The sequence below is a fragment of the Rana temporaria genome, chromosome 6, assembly GCF_905171775.1.
Source record: "Rana temporaria chromosome 6, aRanTem1.1, whole genome shotgun sequence".
NCBI lineage: Eukaryota > Metazoa > Chordata > Amphibia > Anura > Ranidae > Rana > Rana temporaria.
In genome coordinates, this window is record NC_053494.1 from 201,046,685 (window position 1) to 201,065,997 (window position 19,313).

The 19,313-nt window shown below is 46.6% G+C and overlaps 1 protein-coding gene and 1 pseudogene across 1 annotated transcript in view; one reads left to right on the forward strand and one right to left on the reverse strand.

The window, feature by feature from the left end:
- The window catches only part of CHPF (chondroitin polymerizing factor), a 69,381-nt gene that overhangs the window by 48,945 nt on the left and 1,123 nt on the right, over positions 1-19,313 (forward strand). Inside the window, exons 2-4 of the mRNA XM_040358086.1 lie at positions 208-772; positions 8,649-8,831; positions 16,809-19,313. The exon at positions 16,809-19,313 is cut by the window's right edge and continues 1,123 nt beyond it. Of these exons, the coding sequence (XP_040214020.1) occupies positions 208-772; positions 8,649-8,831; positions 16,809-18,068 (2,008 nt within the window). The 3' untranslated portion in view covers positions 18,069-19,313. The remainder of the gene's footprint in view (positions 1-207; positions 773-8,648; positions 8,832-16,808) is intronic.
- On the reverse strand, positions 2,817-3,141 carry LOC120944161 (annotated as a pseudogene).

The following is a 19,313-nucleotide window of genomic DNA, read 5'->3' on the forward strand; positions in this document are numbered from 1 at the left end:
TTTATTTTTTTATACTGACCTGTGATTGTTTTATAGATGTCTAGGGAGTCACCTTATTGAGGAGTCTGTTTTTTGAGTAACACAAGCTCACCTTTCTTTATCGTTTTAGTCCTTTTATGGTGCACTGGTCTAGTTGCTTGAAGTTGACCTGCAATCTTTGGTTTCTTTTGAATTCTAACATTTTTGCCTTTTGTTTTCTCATTGCAGATCTCGTTATATAAGCACAGAACTTGGAATAAGAGATCGGCTATTTGTTGGGGTCCTGACCTCCAAGACCACCCTGAACACCCTGGCAGTTGCTGTCAATCGGACCCTTGGCCACAGGTTTGAGAAGCTGGTGTACTTCACAGGTATGCGAGGCCGGAAACTGCCCCATGGGATGACTGTGGTGACTCATGGGGATGACCGACCCATCTGGAACATGTACCAAACAATGAAGCATCTTCTGGATCACCATATTCAGGAGTATGATTGGTTCTACCTGGTACAGGATGACACCTACACCGAGGCCCACAGAATCTCCCGTCTGGCCGCTCACCTCAGCATTGATGCAGATTTGTACCTGGGACGACCAGAGGAGTTCATTGGAGGAGACACTGAGGGACGTTACTGCTATGGCGGGTTTGGTTACTTGCTGTCTCGAAGTCTCCTGAAGAAGCTTCAGCCCCACCTTGAGAGCTGCCGCAATGATATCCTGAGTGCCAGGCCTGACGAGTGGCTGGGACGGTGCATCATTGACTATACCCATGTCAACTGCGTGGAGGAACACGAGGTAAGAGAAGCACCCCAAATACACAGTGCGGTCTAATATAGGATGAGTTCTGCTTTGTGTGAATGTGCTTTATCATTCCTAAGACCTCCTAAATGGGCAAGTCAACTTCACATCACTTATATTTTATATACACATATTCCTGGTTATGATAAATACAATAACATTTTTACATGTGTACAGTGTAAATGGCTTTTTGTTAAGATGTAGGCTTCTGCCCAGCATCCTCTTTATTTATTTTTTGGCTTGGTTTATGAAGGATTCCATTATCGTTCATCTGTGGTTGGGAGCATGCAGGTGGTTTTCTGCTGCCTAGTGTCCCTCTGTTGCTAGGATGCAGGTGCCTTTTTGTTGCCTAGCAGCCTTCTGTTGCTAGGATGCAGGTGCCTTTCTGTTGCCCAGCAGCCTTCTGTTGCTAGGATGCAGGTGCCTTTCTGTTGCCCAGCAGCCTTCTGTTGCTAGGATCCAGGTGCCTTTCTGTTGCCCAGCAGCCTTCTGTTGCTAGGATGCAGGTGCCTTTCTGTTGCCCAGAAGCCTTCTGTTGCTAGGATGCAGGTGCCTTTCTGTTGCCCAGCAGCCTTCTGTTGCTAGGACGCAGGTGCCTTTCTGTTGCCTAGCAGCCTTCTGTTGCTAGGATGTAGGTGCCTTTCTGTTGCCTAGCAGCTTTCTGTTGCTAGGATGCAGGTGCCTTTCTGCTGCCTAGCGTCCTTCTGTTGCCAGGATGCAGGTAGTTTCTGCCGCTTGGCATCTTGTTTCCTAGCCACAAAATGCCAAGCGGCAGATGCTACCTGCATCCTAGCAGCAGCAGAAAGCCTCTACTGCCCATCGTCTTTCTGTTGCTGGGATGCAGCTGACTTATTTTTCTAGGCTGCAGGCAGCTTTTGAAGGAATTTGAGCCCAACAGAGTGCATTTGCAGCTGCCCTGCTTTGTAAGTAAGGATACTGAGGGCCCACCTTGAGTCTCGAAGAGAAGAGCGCCTGCTGTCGGCGGAGCAAGAGATGGGGAAAGTAAAACTGCTTGTTGATGTTCCTCTAGTCAGAATTTAACCCTAGCAGAGCCCCAGCTGTAAGGGTACCTTTTTTTTTTTTTTTTTTTTTTTTTTTTTTTTTATTCCATTGACTTTAGCTTTAAACTTAAATCTTTTAAAGGATCCCTGGGGAAGCATGATTATGAAAGGTTCAGTTTAGCTGTGCAGTTAATGGGTTAATCTTGACCGCGGTACTGTTGGATGGGGTCTCATCATGTTCCTCGGTGTTGGACAGTACGTGTAAGTAAAGTATAGGTACGTGTGCTCCTCTGTGTATGCAGAAGAGGAGTCGTGCTGTTCCCAGGTCCGGCGGCCTCCCAACCGCTTTTATATAAGGCCAGCTTTGTATACTCTACTGACGGGCTGCAGTTACCGTGCCGGGTGCAGGAACAACATGATCTGCCATGGCCAGGACTGAATATAAAAGACTTGATGTAGACTAAATAGAGCACAGATGGAACGGTTTGGTCAGGATACATTTTTTTTTTTTTTTTTTTTTTTTTTTAAGTAAAGTTTTTCAGCTTACAGTTTAAATGGCGGTCTGTTTGCTATAGGCAGCAGCTCCCCTATTACTCCAGCTTTCTATCAGCCAGTTTCACTTGCAGAAGCAATTAGAAGTGTAAAATCATGATGATGATTTGCTCTGGCTGAGTTCCCATTGGGTTGGTTCAGGCGGTGGATTCCTGACGGCCGACTGGCTGCACTTGCACAGAAAAATTGATGGGATGTGCAGTTGCTGTTTTGCGGCGAGCCATTTGCTGGAACTTCCTGCCTTTTTTACCCCCCCCCCCCCCTTTTTTTTTCTTGTCCCTCCTTCATTCATTTACCCACTTGGGTACCAGCCTGTATATGAATGAATGACTTGTATAGCGCTACACATGCGAACTGAATCGCCTCTGGGCGCTTTTCCAGCCAGTGTCTGCTTGGCTGGTGCGGTCATTTTACCCCATAGGATCTCGACACGCTAGGGACACACAGTCATACACACAGATATACATATATACGGTGTCTATGAGGGTTTAGCCTCCGAATCCGTAGAGAGTGCGGCCCTGGCGTCAGAGCATAGACGACATCCATGGCGGTGACGGTCTTCCTCTTGGCGTGCTCAGTGTAGGTGACGGCATCGCGGCTGACATTCTCCAGGAAGACTTTGAGCACTCCGCGGGTCTCCTCATAGATGAGTCCGGAGATGCGCTTGACACCCCCTCTGCGGGCCAAACGTCGGATGGCGGGTTTGGTGATGCCCTGGATGTTGTCCCGGAGCACCTTCCTGTGCCGCTTGGCGCCTCCTTTCCCCAGACCCTTCCCTCCTTTACCGCGACCAGACATCTCTATACTCCGCCGTCAGATACACGAACAGTGTACACGAAACTATGATACCACTTAATTTTCAGTGCTGTCATAGTTTGACTGATGATCACACAGTCATGCAACATTGTACCCAAATCAAGTTGATATAACCCCCCCCCCCTTTTTTTTTTTCCCCCCTGTGTGGCTTTACTGTATATATAAAACTGCAAAAGTGCTGCGACAGTACAAAAAACCCCCCCAAATTATCCCTTTTTACTGTGTGTGTGTTTCACCTTTTCTTATTTTTTTGGAAATAAAGAATCCTGCCGGTATTGAGGGGGTTAAAAAAAAAATGGAGGAAAGTGAAAGGGGTAATACAACAGAAAGGGGTAAAACGGAGACCTGTACAGGCAACAAATGTGAATGTAAAATTGTACAGGAGACGAGAGAGATCAAATACAGAAGAGGTGGGGAAAAAAAACAAACCCAGTCAGTTAAAACCCCCATTATGATTCTGCTGCCTATGATCTCTTGATTCATGAATTCTCATTCATATAATGCTACTTCCTCCCTCCATTGTGAGGGGAGGGGCAGGGCTCTCAGATGTAAGCACGTGGTGTGTTTACATTTGCAATTGCTGTAACTGGTCATCGCAGCGATCGCAAGGTACAGAGCTGCTTGGATCGGCTCTGAACACTGTGCCCTGTGATCGGAGCCATCTGATGTCTGCTCAGATCATAGCCATAGACCTAAAGCAACTGGAAGTGTTACTGGCAGGATCACCATGTTTAAACAAGAAAAAAGCATAAAAAAAAACAATACTAATGCAGCCACCACATACCTTGATTGGTAAGCTGCAATGGATTTGAATTTTACACTTGAGTTTATATGTAATTATTTGTAAAGGGGGGGGGCTGTCACTTGCAGTGGTCTTGCCTTACATCCTTGCAGTGGTCTTGCATTTTATTAGATGACATCAGTGTAATGTATCTGCTTGTTGCAGATGTGTAATTTGTTCAGCTGGGGGGGGGGGGGGGGGGTTGGGTGTTCCAATGATTGCCGTTTAGCTGGAGTTCTGTGCTCAGCCCTCCCTGCAAACAAGCATTTGCCATATATAGATTTTCTATGGCTGTGTGTATGGCCAGCCCTCTGAATGGGGCGCATTGTCTCCATGTGTATAGGAATGTGCTGCTCAATCTTCTGGCGGAAGAGATGCTGTTACACGAAGGATCTGCATTCCTCCTGGCGCTGATTGCCAGCCTTGTACCCATCACAAGCCAGACTTTTGCACCACTCGTGGTGGCAAGAATACAGTCTGAACCACGCAGGGATGATATGCTGTCTCAGCAAACCCAAAGATTTAGCTGTCACTCTTGCACGGGTAAGGAGCAAGAAATGGTTACACTGCTAGGTCCTTATACATGTCGGTGTACAGGAGATGTACAGGGTCATACTAGTAGGTCAACTGCTGATATACAGGGTGACCTCAATCAGTCTGCACCGGAACGATTGATTAGGGAGATATAATATTATAAACATACAATCTGAAAAGCTAGCTGGAAGACGTGAAAGTTACACTTTACAGCAGTACCATCCTGTTGGACGGTACTTTCTATTAGTTCACTGCAGAGATCCATACCAGGTGCAACCATATTGGAATGTTGCAATCGGGCGACTGACCATTCGGGCATCGCCCGAGGGCCCCATGCCACTAGGGTCCCCATCAGGGTTGCCAGCCTCAGTGAAACCAGGGACAGTATGAAAAAATCTGCGTTTTAAAAAAAATCCCAAGATTAAAGGATTATATGCCCCGCCTCTCGTGTGTGTGTGTGTGTGTGTGTATATAATATATATATGTGTGTGTGTGTGTGTGTGTGTGTGTGTGTGTATATAATATATATGTGTGTGTGTGTGTGTGTATATACACATATATATATATATATATATATATATATATATATATATATATATACATACATACATACATACATACATACATACATACATACATACATACACACACACACACACACACACACACACACACACACACACACACACACACACACACACACACACACACACACACACACACACACACTCTGTGTGGTCCCATAATCGTCCTATTGCCCGGGGGCCCCATGAGTTGTCAGTCTGCCCCTGGTTGCCATAGGCTGTAGGGGCAGGTGGGGGCCCAGTCCTTGGTGGCAATGAGTTCCTCTCCAGCCATGCCGGAAAGCATTGGAGAACTTGAGCGTCCTCTACCAGTGATGGAGAACCTTGGCATCCCAGATGTTTTGGAACTACATTTCCCATGATGCTCATATACTTTGCAGTGTAGTCGAGCATCATGGGAAATGTAGTAATAAAACATCTGGCGTGTCAAGGTTCACCATCACTGATCTATACAATATCTTTTTCTAGGTGGTACAATATTTTCATGTCATTTTTAGGCTCTGTTCACGTTTGTTGTTTTCGGATCTCAAATCGCGCTGCAATCAGAAAATGAATGTTCGGGTGCCATTAACTTTCAGTGGCGCCTAAAACGTGCTGCAGTTTTGCCGTGATTGAGAAAAACATCGCCACGCAAAGCTTGTCGGCTACAAAGGAGCAGGCGCTTCTTTTGGGCGACGAGCTTTGCACGTTGAGGTTTTGCTGCGAGATTTATCATTGCTAAACCTCGCCGTGTTTAGGTTTGACAATGCAGGCAAGAGTTGTAGAAATTCGTTTTTTTTTCTGTTGCTGAAGTCAACTAAATTTTAAACCCTGGTTCACACTGGTGTGTTTTGACATGTCGAATCGGCGGCAATGGCATCGTCCTATTAGGTGCGACACCGCATCTGTGTCGCTGCACCGATTTTCAAAAAGTAGTTTCTGTACTACTTTTTGTGATTTCGGCCCGTTATTTACATTGATGGAGAGTGATGCTCTCTTCAGAATTCCCCATAGGTGTTCCCCGATTGGGTTCAGATCAGGAGACCTACTTGGTCACTGAATCGCTTTTACCCGGTTCTTCTTCAGAAATGCAACAATGGTCTTAGTTGTGTATTTTGGATCATTGTCATGTTGAAAGTACACAACATCCAAGGGCACAATATATCTTTCGATATAGAGCAGTACATCTGTGAATTCATGATGCTATCAATGAAATGGGGCTCCCAGACACCAGCAGCCCCACAGAATGACGCCGTCGCCACCATGTATTTTTCTTTGTACTCCTCACCATTGTGACAAAATACAGTTTTTTAAAGTGATTGTAAACCCTTGAACCCACTTTAACCTACAGGTAAGCCTAGATTAAGGTTTACCTGTAAGTGCAACAAATATCTCCCAAACCTAAAAGATTTAGGAGATATTTGCAGAAAAGACAGACACTGATGTTTACGGCGCATGTGCCATAGACATCGGGTGCAGGCGCACTGAGTGTGTCGCTTCTAACGGCGATCATGCCGTTGGTGGCGGCGCATTCACAGGAGTGACGTCATTGCTGCTCCGGCCAGTCACAGCGCCGGAGCAGCGATACCCGGAAGTCACTCCAGGTATCATGGCGGCGACGGAGGAGGTGTCCGAGGAGCGCTGTGGGGGCTTCGATTTCAGGTAAGTAATTCATAATGAGTTGTTATGCTATGCATACTAGCTCATTATGCCTTTGTCTTGCAGGGGTTTTTTTTGTTTTGTTTTTTCTAGAGAGGGTTTTCTTCCTCTTTTTAAAGCCACCAGATCCAAAAACAGAGTCCCAGTAGTCTTGTTTGTTTTTTCAGCATGGGCCCTGGCAGGTGGCTTTTTTGTGCATGAGCTTTCTTCATGGACGACACCCATGCATGCCATTCCTCTGCAGTGTACATATTGTGTCACAGGAAACAATCGCCCCCGTTTGTCATTTTGATTTTCTTCAACTCTTCTCAGACGCTCCTGACGAGGTGTGAACCTCCGTGGACGTCTGAGATGGTTGCAATTCCATCTTTGTTACATTTTTTGTTTCACTTTTGCTCCAGTATTCTCACTGATTAAAGCTTTGCGGATTTTCTTGCAGCCTTCTCCTTTCATGTGTAAAGAAATATTTTTCTTCCTCGGGCCTTGAGACATTTCTCTTCCATGTGGTGCCATTGGTGACAGCATGAAATGAGAAGGCATTTTCTTTAAGGCCCCTTTCACACCAATTTTCTTGATGCAAGTGCTGACTTCCTTTACATTTCCTTGTATCTCTTATATCTCTTGTATCTCTTAAGTTGTGCGATTTTGGAATGCCTGTGTAAATTCGAGGTATATGGACCTCAACTCGCATGAAAGTCGGACCAAAGTAGTACAGGGACTACTCTGAAGTCGGCACAGCTTGACGTTGCATATATATGAATGGTTATCATTGGAAATCATGGGGAACGACTTGTCATGCGACTTTGCAGTCCCGAGTCGCAGGACAAGTCGCACAACTGTGAAAGGGGCCTAAGAAACGGTGGCCTTTTATAATTCACTGTCTGCTGGACACGTGTTTAATAATTACTCTCACTTGTAGTTAAAGCGGAGTTCCGCCATAAAAAAAAATAAGTCGGCAGCTACAAATACTGTAGCTGCTGACTTTTAATTTATGGACTCTTACCTGTCCAGGGAGCCCGCGATGTCAGCACCCGAAGCCGATCTGTCCCTCAGCTCTTGGGTGGAGGCGCCGCAATGCGCATGCGCGAGTCACACTGCGCGATCCCACTGGTCCCTGCTGTTTTCTGGGACCTGTGACTCCCAGAAGACAGCGGGGGAGGGGGTTCAGGACATGGTGTAGGTCGCCGCGGTTACGGAAGTGGGAGGAAATGCCTGGATTACACCGGTAGCTGCTCCCTCCTCACCCCCTGAAAGGTGCCAAATGTGACACCGGAGGGGGGGGAGCATACTGAAAAGCAGAAGTTCCTTTTTTTTTGGGTGGAACTCCGCTTTAAATTCTTAATTAGTATTTTGTTGTCTGACATTTGTATTCATTTTTGCAACATGGACTTAAATCTGTTGGGGCCCTTTCACACGGGGCAGATCCGTAATGGTCCGCCTCCGTGTGTCCGTAAGCTCAGCGGGGATCGCTCTGTAAATCCCTGCTGAGCCGTCGGATGACAGGGCGGTCTCCACACACTGTGCAGGGACCGCCCTGTCTTTTCTCCGCTCTCCCCTATGGGGGGATCGGATGAACGGAGACCGTATGTCCGTGTTCATCCGATCCGCAGACGGAAGAAAAAATAGGGTTTTCTTCAGTCTGCAAAATCGGATATTTGCGGAGGCGGATGATTACGGGTGTCACCGGATATTTATCCGCTGACACCCGCGATCACAGGGACCAATGTATGAAAAAGCGGACATACGGTCCGCACGTGTGAAAGGGGCCTTAGGAAAAATACTTTAATCTTGGTTGCAATCAATGGCCCATATTTGTAGGAGTATTTCATAGTAAAGTGTCCCATAAAAAAAATGTTGATTCTTAAAGTTAATGGTTTTCTGACAAATCTGTTGGGGTGTACTCATTTATGCTGAGCACTGTATATATCTTTCTCCTCTAAATCGCTTTTCTTTTTAATCTTCTGCAGGGGGTGCGATACCGTTACTTTGAACTTGGAAAGAACGCAGACCCTGAAAGAGAGAACGACCCCCGCTTCAAGAACGCATTCACAGCCCACCCTGTTCTGGACCCAGTACAGATGTATCGCCTCCACAAGCACTTTGCACAGCTTGAGCTGGAGAGGACTTACCTGGAGATCGAGCAGTTGCAGGTGAGCAATGGCAAATGTAACCGGAGCACAGAAAAAGGAGGGTTCCGGCCGGAAGCAAGAAAATAATTTTGCTTCCATTTTTACCTACACAGAAAACAAAACCAAGACAACCAGCTCTAGATTGCTTTGGGCAGCACCCCCATTTTTCATTGCGTTGGTGTTGAAGGCTTGAGAACCACTGCTGTATAGAATAATGCCCAATGTAATGAAAAAAGGAATTGGTGTTGACAAATTGTTCATAAGAGTGTAAAGCTTGTCATATTTTGGGCACACTGGCTCCATGACACCTTGGTAGTATCCAGTTCTGTGCTGCCCTGATGAAGCTGGCACACAAGATGGTATTGAATCAATCGCTACCAACCATCTATCAGACGTGCGTGTGTGTGCGTGCGTGTGTGTGTGTGTGTGTGTGCGTGCGTGCGTGCGTGTGTGTGCGTGTGTGTGCGTGCGTGTGTGTGCGTGCGTGTGTGTGTGTGTGCGTGCGTGCGTGTGTGTGTGTGTGTTGGAGAGTGCCATTTATGACAGTTTTCTAAAGATAAGGTCATAGTATACGGCAGAACAACTCGATGACCCGGTCACATGACCGGCAATGTTTACTTGCTATAGAAGAGAACCAGTATGACTACATACCATTACACTGTGATCTGTACAACCTGTCTCTCTTTTATTAACACAGGATTCTTAGCAATGTGTGTTAAGGTGCCTAACCAGTAAGCCCCGCCTTCTCTAAAAGTGAAGGTTAACGTGATTGTAACCCTCAGGCATGAAATGTGAACAAAGCCTATCCCTCGCGGGCATATGCAATTAACGGACCTCCAGCTGTTGCAGAACTACGATTATCATGAGGCATAGCAAGACTCTGACAGCCACAAGCATGACACCCAGAGTCAGAGGCATGATGGGACTTGTAGTTTTGCAACAGCTGGAGGTCCGCTAATTGCATATCCCTGCTATAGTGTACACTTTGCTTATTTCGGAGTACTAAGTGTCATTTCTGACTGCTGCTTCGTTCCTCTATCTGCAGAAGTCATTTTTGACAAGTTTTTCTGACACCAAGAGACTAAAAGATGACATGGGGGAGGGGAGCTACAACCTGTGATTGAGAGCCTTGGCTCTGTTGCTGTGTGGAGGAGGGAATGTTCCTTTTCTCCAATCCAGTTCTCAAACAGGAGATGGGGTGCTGATGTTGCACTCTGCAGAGCTCAGTGTGGAGAGCTATTGCAGCTCAAACAAGCATTATAAATTCTTTGAACAGATGTAGAGACGAGAAGACTGCAGATAAAGAGGTGCAACTTATGTAGGAGGATTTGTTTCATCTCTGTGTATCGGCTGATGCCAGTCACTTTTCTGGGTATATGGAAGGGTTTACAATCACTTTAACCACTTCCCGCCTGCTATACAACAGAATGACCTGCACAAAGTGGCTAAGTTATCCTGACTGGATGTCATTTGACGTCCAGAAGGCTAAGCCGGGATCTCGCGCCTGCGGGGGTACCGCATCACGGATCTCGGTAAAGAGCCTCTAATGGTGGGCTCTTTACCATGTGATCAGCTGTATCCAATCACAGCATAAACAGGAAGAGCTTTACCATGTGGTCAGTTGTATCCAATCACAGCATAAACAGGAAGAGCTTTACCATGGGATCAGCTGTATCCAATCACAGCATAAACAGGAAGAGCTTTACCATGTGATCAGCTGTATCCAATCACAGCATAAACAGGAAGAGCTTTACCATGGGATCAGCTGTATCCAATCACAGCATAAACAGGAAGAGCTTTACCATGTGATCAGCTGTATCCAATCACAGCATAAACAGGAAGAGCTTTACCATGTGATCAGCTGCATCCAATCACAGCATAAACAGGAAGAGCTTTACCATGTGATCAGCTGTATCCAATCACAGCATAAACAGGAAGAGCTTTACCATGTGATCAGCTGTATCCAATCACAGCATAAACAGGAAGAGGTTTACCATGTGATCAGCTGTATCCAATCACAGCATAAACGGGAAGAGCAGTGTATCAGCTTTTCCTCCACTCGGGCTGACAGACGCGAGTAGAGGAGAGACGATCGGCTGCTCTAACAGTGTGGGACTGCTCTGATTATCAGTGCTGCCCTATCACCCTCATCAGTGCCCATAAGTGCCACCTCATTAGTGCCCATCAGTGAAGGAGAAAACAAACTTTTTTATTTATTTTTTTTATTTCAGTCTTTTTTTTGTTAATCACCTCCGGGGTTTTTTTTTTTTTTTTTTGGTTGATAAATTGCCATCAAAAGAAAGCTCTATTTGTGGGCACAAAATAAAAAAAATAGTTTGGGTACAGTGTTGAATGACTGCAATTGTCATTCAAATTGCGTAAGCTGATGATTGGTCTGGGAAGGAAAGGGGGGGGGGGGGAGTGCCCGGTATTGAAGTGGTTAAAGCAGAATTAAACCATTTTTAAACTTGACCACATTAGAAAAGTTATATTGTAGAGAGCAATCGGATCCTTCAACGGTTTTCCCTTCAATAGATCTCTTACTTTTATTGTGAACGCTAATTCCCGGCATCCTCAGTGAGCGGATCTGCAGAGCACCTCAGCAGGATGGAGTGAGGACTGGGCTCCTACAGGCACTTTCACCCCCCCCCCATGTGACTGGCAGCACCATGGCAACATTGGAGTGAAAGAGAGGCTTGGTTCAAGCCTTTTCCATTCCACTGCAGATGAGCTTCAGTGCGTTGTGGAAAAATGCAGCGCAAAACACTGCGACCTACATGAAGGCAGCATTGCAAGTGAACAGGTCACATGGAAGGGGGTCTTAACAGCTTCAACTCTTCTGGGAAGTGTGTCCACAAGGTTTAGGAGTGTGTCTATGGGAATGTTTGACTATTTTTCCAGAAGTGCATTTGTGAGGTCAGACACTGATGTTGGACGAGAAGGACCTGACTTGCTGTCTCCGCTCTAATTCATCCCAAAGGTGTTGAGGTCAGGACTCTGTGCAGGCCAGTCAAGTTCCTCTACCCCAAAAAGTGCTCATCCATGTCTTTATGGACCTTGCTTTGTGCACTGCTCCACATCATTTGGTGGAGGGGGGATTTTTTTTTTTTTTTTTTTTTTTTTTAGGGGTTGGGCTCCTTAGTTCCAGTTAGGGCCCTTTCAGACGTGCGGACCGTATGTCCGCATTTTCATCCGTCCGTTGCGGATGAAAACGGGACATACATTGGTCCCTATGTGATTACCAGTGTCAGAGGATGACCATCCGCTGACGCCCGTAATCATCCGGCTCCGCAAAGATCCGCATTTGCAGACGGACATACCATCCGTGTTCGTCCGATCCCCCATAGGGGAGAGCGTAGAAAAGACAGGGTGGTCCCTGCACAGTGTGCGGGGACCGCCCTGTCAGCTGCCAGCTCAGCGGGGATTTTACGGAGGATCCCCGCTGAGCTTTTGCGGACACACGGAGCGGATCATTACTGATCCGCCCGTGTGAAAGGGCCCTTAGGGGTGCACCGGATCCTCATTGATCCGTACAGATCAGCACCTTTGGGTCGGGACACACGGCGATCCGCGGGCCTCCCGATCCATAGGAAAGGCCGCGGCTTTGGCCTAGCTCCCGGAGCGGCGGCCATCTTGGTCCACCATGGTGACTGACTCCTAACAGCCCAGCGATGTGCTCTATACTGCACCTTGAGGGATCCACACGAGGAGCCGCCGCTGCCGCCGCACCGGACATCCTGCTGCTGCCGCCAGAGAAGAGAGGAGGAGATTGGGGGGGAACTGTATGGACTCAGCCCGCCGATCAATGACACTGCTAAGGGATCTGATGATTGGGACAGTTCAGGTCACAGGAGGGAACAGGTGACACCACTTTCCTAACCTGGAATTCCACTTTAATATAGGAACCCTGCTGGTGCCCGTGTTATTGGCATTGGGGGTATTCTAATATATTTGTAATGCTGATACAGTAAAACCTTGGTTTGAGAGTAACTTGCGTTTTGCAAGACAAGCAAAATGTTTTAATACATTTTGCCTTGATATACAAGCGATGTCTTGATATAAGAGTAGCGTCACGTCACAACTGAGTATAAAAGAGAAGAGAGGAGCCTCTAAGTGTAGGAATATGGTTAATGAAGGTACAACATTTAGCAACTTATTGCTACACTTAGAGGCGCCTCTTTTCTCTTTTATACCCTGTAAAAAAATAAATGCTTTGATATACAAGCGCTTTAGATTACAAGCATGTTTCTGGAATGAATTGTGTTCGCAATCCAAGGTTTTACTGTATGTTGCGTCCTGCTGCTGTGCTGTACACTCCATTCGTCTTTCTGTTGGTGGGGGGCATTTTTACGTTCCGATATGAACAAGGATTTTCTGCATCATTTTCCATCCAAGAATGTGCAGCAAGAGGAATGAGACACCCATGTGATATAAATAAAAAGGGTGTGGGGGGGGGGGGGGGTTTCCTTCTTCCACCTAGAACTGAAATATCGGCTTCCATGTGGGATGACAACCTGCCAGTTGTTTGGCCCGCTGGCTCCGGTTTCTCATGTAGAGTAATTTCTCGTCATCTTCCAGTGTAATGGGCCCACAGACAGTAGCCCCTCTGTTCTGACATTCTGCTCTGGGAAGGTGTTCAGTGCTGCCCTCAAGTGGCCAGTTAAATTATTATTTTTGCTGCTCGCCTTCTGAAGCGTCTGCCATGCATTTTATGTTCCTGTGTTTTAATAACTCCTCCTCCGGTTATTTCGGTGTTCCGAGGCGTTCCAGTAAAGTAGAATGTTCACTTTACACAGGAAAATAAATTGATGTTGGCAGGCATTAACACAGAAACACTGTCTGGAATATATGCGATTTCACAGAAAATGTTATCACTGTTAGCAAGTGTTTTTCTCATTGTGTCTTCCTACATTCCTACATTCATGGATTTGTGGCATGAATAATAATTGTTACAAGTAGCATGGAAGAGAAGCTCCCCCTCCAGTTCTGTGTATATATCTGTTCATAAGTAGATCTATGTTGCCACCTTGTGTCGGTCTAGGGTTACTGCATGCAGTGGAAGGAATACCTAAAGGGGTTGTAAACTTTCGTGTTTATTTTTTTATTTTTTGCCTTAAAGTGGATGTAAACCCAAACATTTTTTTTTTTTTTTTTTTTTTTTTTTTATGTAACAATGTAGAGAATACAATTTCCTATCATCTGTGCCCAGTCTTGCCACACAGAGTTAATCCAGCTCTGAGCAATCCTTTTTTTTATTGTTCAGTGAAAATTAACAGACTTCCAGATAAAAACCTGTCTAAATACAAAGGGCCAGATTCTTGTAGATTTGAGGCGGGCGTAGCGTAAGCCATTTACACTACGCCGCCCCAACTTACAGGAGCAAGTGCTGTATTCCCCAAACACTTGCTCCGTAGGTTGGGGTAGCGTAGTGTAAAAGGCCCGGCATATCCCCGCGTAACTCCAAGGGGGTGGCTTGTATTTAAATTAAGCGCGCCCCCGTGCCGTTCAAACTGCGCATGCGCCGGGCTTAAAATAGCCCAGTGCGCATGCTCCAGTTCTCGACGGAAAACGTCAATGACGCCGACGTGTGCGTCATTGACGTAAAGTCGTATTCAAGAACGACTTAGTAAAACGACGTACCCGACGGGAAAAGACGACGCGGACCCGACGCCATACTTAACATGGCATACGTGGGACTGGCGTAAGGTTACCCCTCATATAGCAGGGGTAACCTTACGCTTACGCAAGCGACGGTTACACAACGTGATTTCGTACGGGAATCGGCGTATCAGGCTCATTTGCATAAACAAATGAGACCTGGACGTAAACGCCACCTAGCGGCCGGCGGAGAATTACATTTAAGATCCGACAGTGTAAGTGACTTACAGATGTCGGATCTTCAGCGTATCTATGCGAAAATTATTCTAGGAATCACTCGCATAGATACGCGGGTCAAAAAAGAGAGATACTCCGTCGTAACTCTTCTGAGAATATGGCCCAAAGTCCTTTCCTCTCTCCTTTCCTCTCTCCTTGCTTTTTAGTGACAGGTTATTTACATATCTAGCTTGGACATGTTTATCATATGTTATGTTATGTTTATCATAATATGAGGTGATCCACAGGTCATTGTATATTACCAGGATGTGTTATGTGGGGGAGGGGTGGATTTCTCACTTTTTATACTGTGGATCACCTCATATTATAATTAACATAACATATGATAAACATGTCCAAGCTAGATATGTAAATAACCTGTCACTCAAAGGAAGGAGAGAGGAATGGACTTTGTATTTAGACAGGGTTTTATCTGGAAGTCTGTTAATTTTCACTGAACAATACAAGAGGATTGCTCAGAGCTGGATTCACTTTGTGTGGCAAGACTGGGCACAGATGATAGGAAATCTTATACTCTACTTGGACCACTTGGCCTTCAGGAGAAAGATTAAAACCCATCTCTTCTAAGGTCAAGGGGTTCCTTACCCATGAAATGGATACAGCGCCCAGAGGCGATTCAGTTCGCATGTGTTGCGCTTTACAAGTCTCTCACTCTACATTGTGACATCAAAATGGCTTCCTTTTACCTTAGTGCAGTCCTCCTTCACTTACCTCATTTTTTTATTTTTGCTTTTAAATGTCCTTATTTCTTCTGAGAAATCCTCACTTCCTGTTCTTCTGTCTGTAACTCCACACAGTAATGCGAGGCTTTCTCCCTGGTGTGGAGAAAGTCGTCTCTTGAGGGGGCGAGCAGGCAAGTCGGGACGCTCTCTACTTTGCAGAGAAAGGAGCTGTGTGTTAGTGGGTGTCCTGACTCTCCTGTAGTCCAAGGGAGGGGGCGAGCACGACACTCCACACCAGGGAGAAAGCCTTGCATTACTGTGTGGAGTTACAGACAGAAGAACAGGAAGTGAGGATTTCTCAGAAGAAATAAGGACATTTAAAAGCAAAATGGAAGCATGAAGTAGGTGAAGGAGGACTGCACTAAGGTAAAGGAAGCTATTTAGGGAAAACAATTTTTACCTTTACAACCCCTTTAAGGCCCGCATATGGCTGAAACGTGTGAGCAAGAAATCGTGGGCTAGATTCAGCAAGAATTTACGCCGGCATATCTATTGATACGCCGCGTAAATTCAAAGCTGCGCCGGCGTATCTTCTTTCTGTATTCAGAAAGCAAGATACGCCGACATTAGGCTAAGATCCGACTGGCGTAAGTTTCTTACGCCGTCGTATCTTAGGGTGCATATTTACGCTGGCCGCTAGGTGGCGCTGCCGTCGATTTCAGCATAGAATATGCAAATGAGCTGGATACGCCGATTCAGAAACGTACGTGCGCCCGGCGGATTTTTTTCGTTTGCGTAAGGCTTTTTCCGGCGTAACGTTACTCCTGCTATATGAGGCATAGCCAATGTTAAGTATGGACGTCGTTCCCGCGTCGAATCTTGTCATTTTTACGTTGTTTGCGTAAGTCGTTTGCGAATAGGGCTTTGCGTAAATTACGTTCACGTCGAAAGCATTGACTATTTGCGACGTGATTAGGAGCATGCGCACTGTGATACGTTCACGGCCGGCGCATGCGCCGTTTGTGAGAAACGTCATTTACGTGGGGTCATGTTTTATTTACATAAAACACGCCCACCTCTTGACAATTTGAATTAGGCGGGCTTACGCCGGCCGATTTACGCTACGCCGCCGCAACTTACGGAGCAAGTGCTTTGTGAATACTGCACTTGCCCGTCTAAGTTGTGGAGGCGTAGCGTAAATAGGATACGCTACGCCCGCACAAACTTGCGTCCCCGTACGTGAATCTAGCCCCATGTATTTATTTTTTATATCCATCTCTAGCCTCTAATGAAGCATCATGTGTCTCGGAGAAGCAGGTGACGATATTCTCTGTATGCAGTACAGAGCCACAAATGTTTTTGTAGGAGGAGTTATAATGCGCCATTACCTGTTAAAGTGGGTTAGTAAATCTCACATTTTGTTTTTTGTTTTCTTTTGCAGAGAGAGATACAGAACACCAGCAGCCTGTCTGCGGAAGGAGAACAGTCCGCCACCTGGCCCCTTGGGATCAATGCCCCATTCCAGCCCCGCACGCGTTTCGAGGTCCTGCGCTGGGATTACTTCACAGAAGACCAGACTTTCTCTTGTATCGATGACTCTCCCAAGTGTGAGCTGATCGGTGCAGACCTCGCCGATGTCACCGACGTCATCAGCACAGCTGTCGACGAGCTGAACCGCAAGTACCAGCCGGTGCTGCACGTGCGCAAGCAGCAGCTCCTGAACGGTTACCGCCGTTTCGATCCAACGCGCGGCATGGAGTACACACTGGACCTACAGCTGGAGCTGGTGACACAGAAGGGCCACAGCCGTTCCATCACCAAGAGGGTCCACCTGGTACGTCCTCTGAGCGAGGTGGAAATCATCCCCATGCCGTATGTGACCGAAGCCAGTCGTATCAACATCATCCTCCCCCTGACCGCCCAAGACCGAGAACACGCTGGGGCCTTCCTTAAGGCCTTCACAGACATCCAGGGCAATGAAAATTCCCTGCTTACACTCTTGTTCATCTATGACCCCTTCCAAGCCCAGCAGGTCATCCAAAATGACATTTTCAGCCAAGTCAAAACCCAAATCGCAGAGTACGAGCGCAAATACCGTGACATAAAAATCCCCTGGATCAGCGTGAAGACCGACGCGCCTTCCCAAATCCGGCTAATGGACATCATCTCCAAAAAGCACCCCGTGGATACGCTATTCTTCCTGGCCGGCGTCGGGAGCCACGTCAGCACCGAGTTCCTCAACCGCTGTCGCATGAACACCATCAACAACTGGCAGGTCTTCTTCCCCATCCACTTCCAAGGTTACAACCCCGAGGTGTCCGAACATGGGCAGCAGTCTCCCTCAGGCACCCTCGAACTGGTGCGTGATGCCGGCCGATTTGACAGGGACGTCTTCGATGAGGCTTGCTTCTACAACGCCGACTACATGGCAGCACGCACCAAAATGGCAGCCGACGCTCAGGAGAACGAGGAAATTGTGGAGATGCTCGACATTTTTGAGATGTTTATCCGTTACTCGGGGCTCCACGTCTTCCGGGCAGTGGAGCCAGCCCTGCTTCAAACCTACCGCACACGTTCTTGTAACCCACGCCTCAGCGAGGAAATTTACCATCGGTGCGTGCAGAGCAATTTAGAAGGACTGGGCTCCCGTTCCCAGCTGGCTATGCTTCTATTTGAGCAGGAACAAGGGAACAGCACCTGACCAGAGCCTTAAAACGGTCAGCTTCTGGCCTTCATTGTGGTTGGTGGGGCCTTTAGAGACCTCGGACTGCATTCTACATACCAGGACACTGATGTAGGTGCCAGAAACTGAACTTTACCGGTACCTCCGGCCTCATTCCAGCACCAAGTGTGTGCTTCACCTTGAAAGGAGACTATAAACTTGAAAAACTGTTACCGTTGGACGTAAGGGGACCCCTCCCCTTTAACATGGACCGCCGACAGTGTTGTGTTTTTTGTGTTTTTTATTTTTTTTGTGCTTGTGCAGCACCCCACTCTGCAATAATCGCTGAACTCGCAACGATTTTGTTGACGTTACTTCTTCCTAGAGAGTGGAAGGGCTCCTCCTTCACGGTTCCTCATCCAAAGAACGCTTGAACAAACATCCCAATTGGTCATTTTTTTGTTTTTTTGTCATGAACTTTTTAATTTAACTCTGTGGTCCATTGGTTTTTACGGGATAGATTTTATTTTATATAGTTGAGCAGAAATAATAAACTTTTTGTTGCCCCAGTGCTGTAAAGTATGTAGCACCATCTCTGTCTGTAGAGTACGTACAAGAGTCCTTTGCTTTTTCTTCAATTCGTGCTTTATATGGAGAGACAAGGACTTCGCTGCTTCAGGGGGCTCAAAAACAATGTCCTCAAATGTCATCTGTTCTCTTGTACAAATGGTTCACCTTTTTTCTAACTTTTTAGCCTTTTAGATTTTGAGTTGGTTTCTTTTACGTCTTTTCGTATCCACATAAGTCATTTCACGTCCACAGATGTCCTACACAAGTTGGGTTGGATAGCAGCAGGTTTCTTATCTATGCTCATTGTAAATTGAGAAGCTGACTCCCCAATTGTCTGTTTTTACTGGTGGTCTCTTCACCCTCATTCAACTCCAAACTGGCAGTCTCAAGTATAAAGCTTCATCGACCATAAAAACCCAACTCTGCCCCAATGTCCTCCGCTGTATCCGTCTCGGCCTGGGGTGCGCGCCACCTTCAGGATTCGTTACTTCTCAAACAAACTCGCCTAGTAAAAGCGTGAAGCTGCACACTGACAACTTTATTGATCCAGCAGAAATGAGGACACTCAATCCACGCCTCCCTTTAACTCATTTTACCCCCTGCTGGAGCTTTAACTGCAGAGCTCTATGATTAAGCCCCAGCAGGGGGTGAAACATGTAGGCGTGGGGCGAAGTGTCCTCATTTCTGCAGGATCAATAGAGGTTTTTAAGCTGC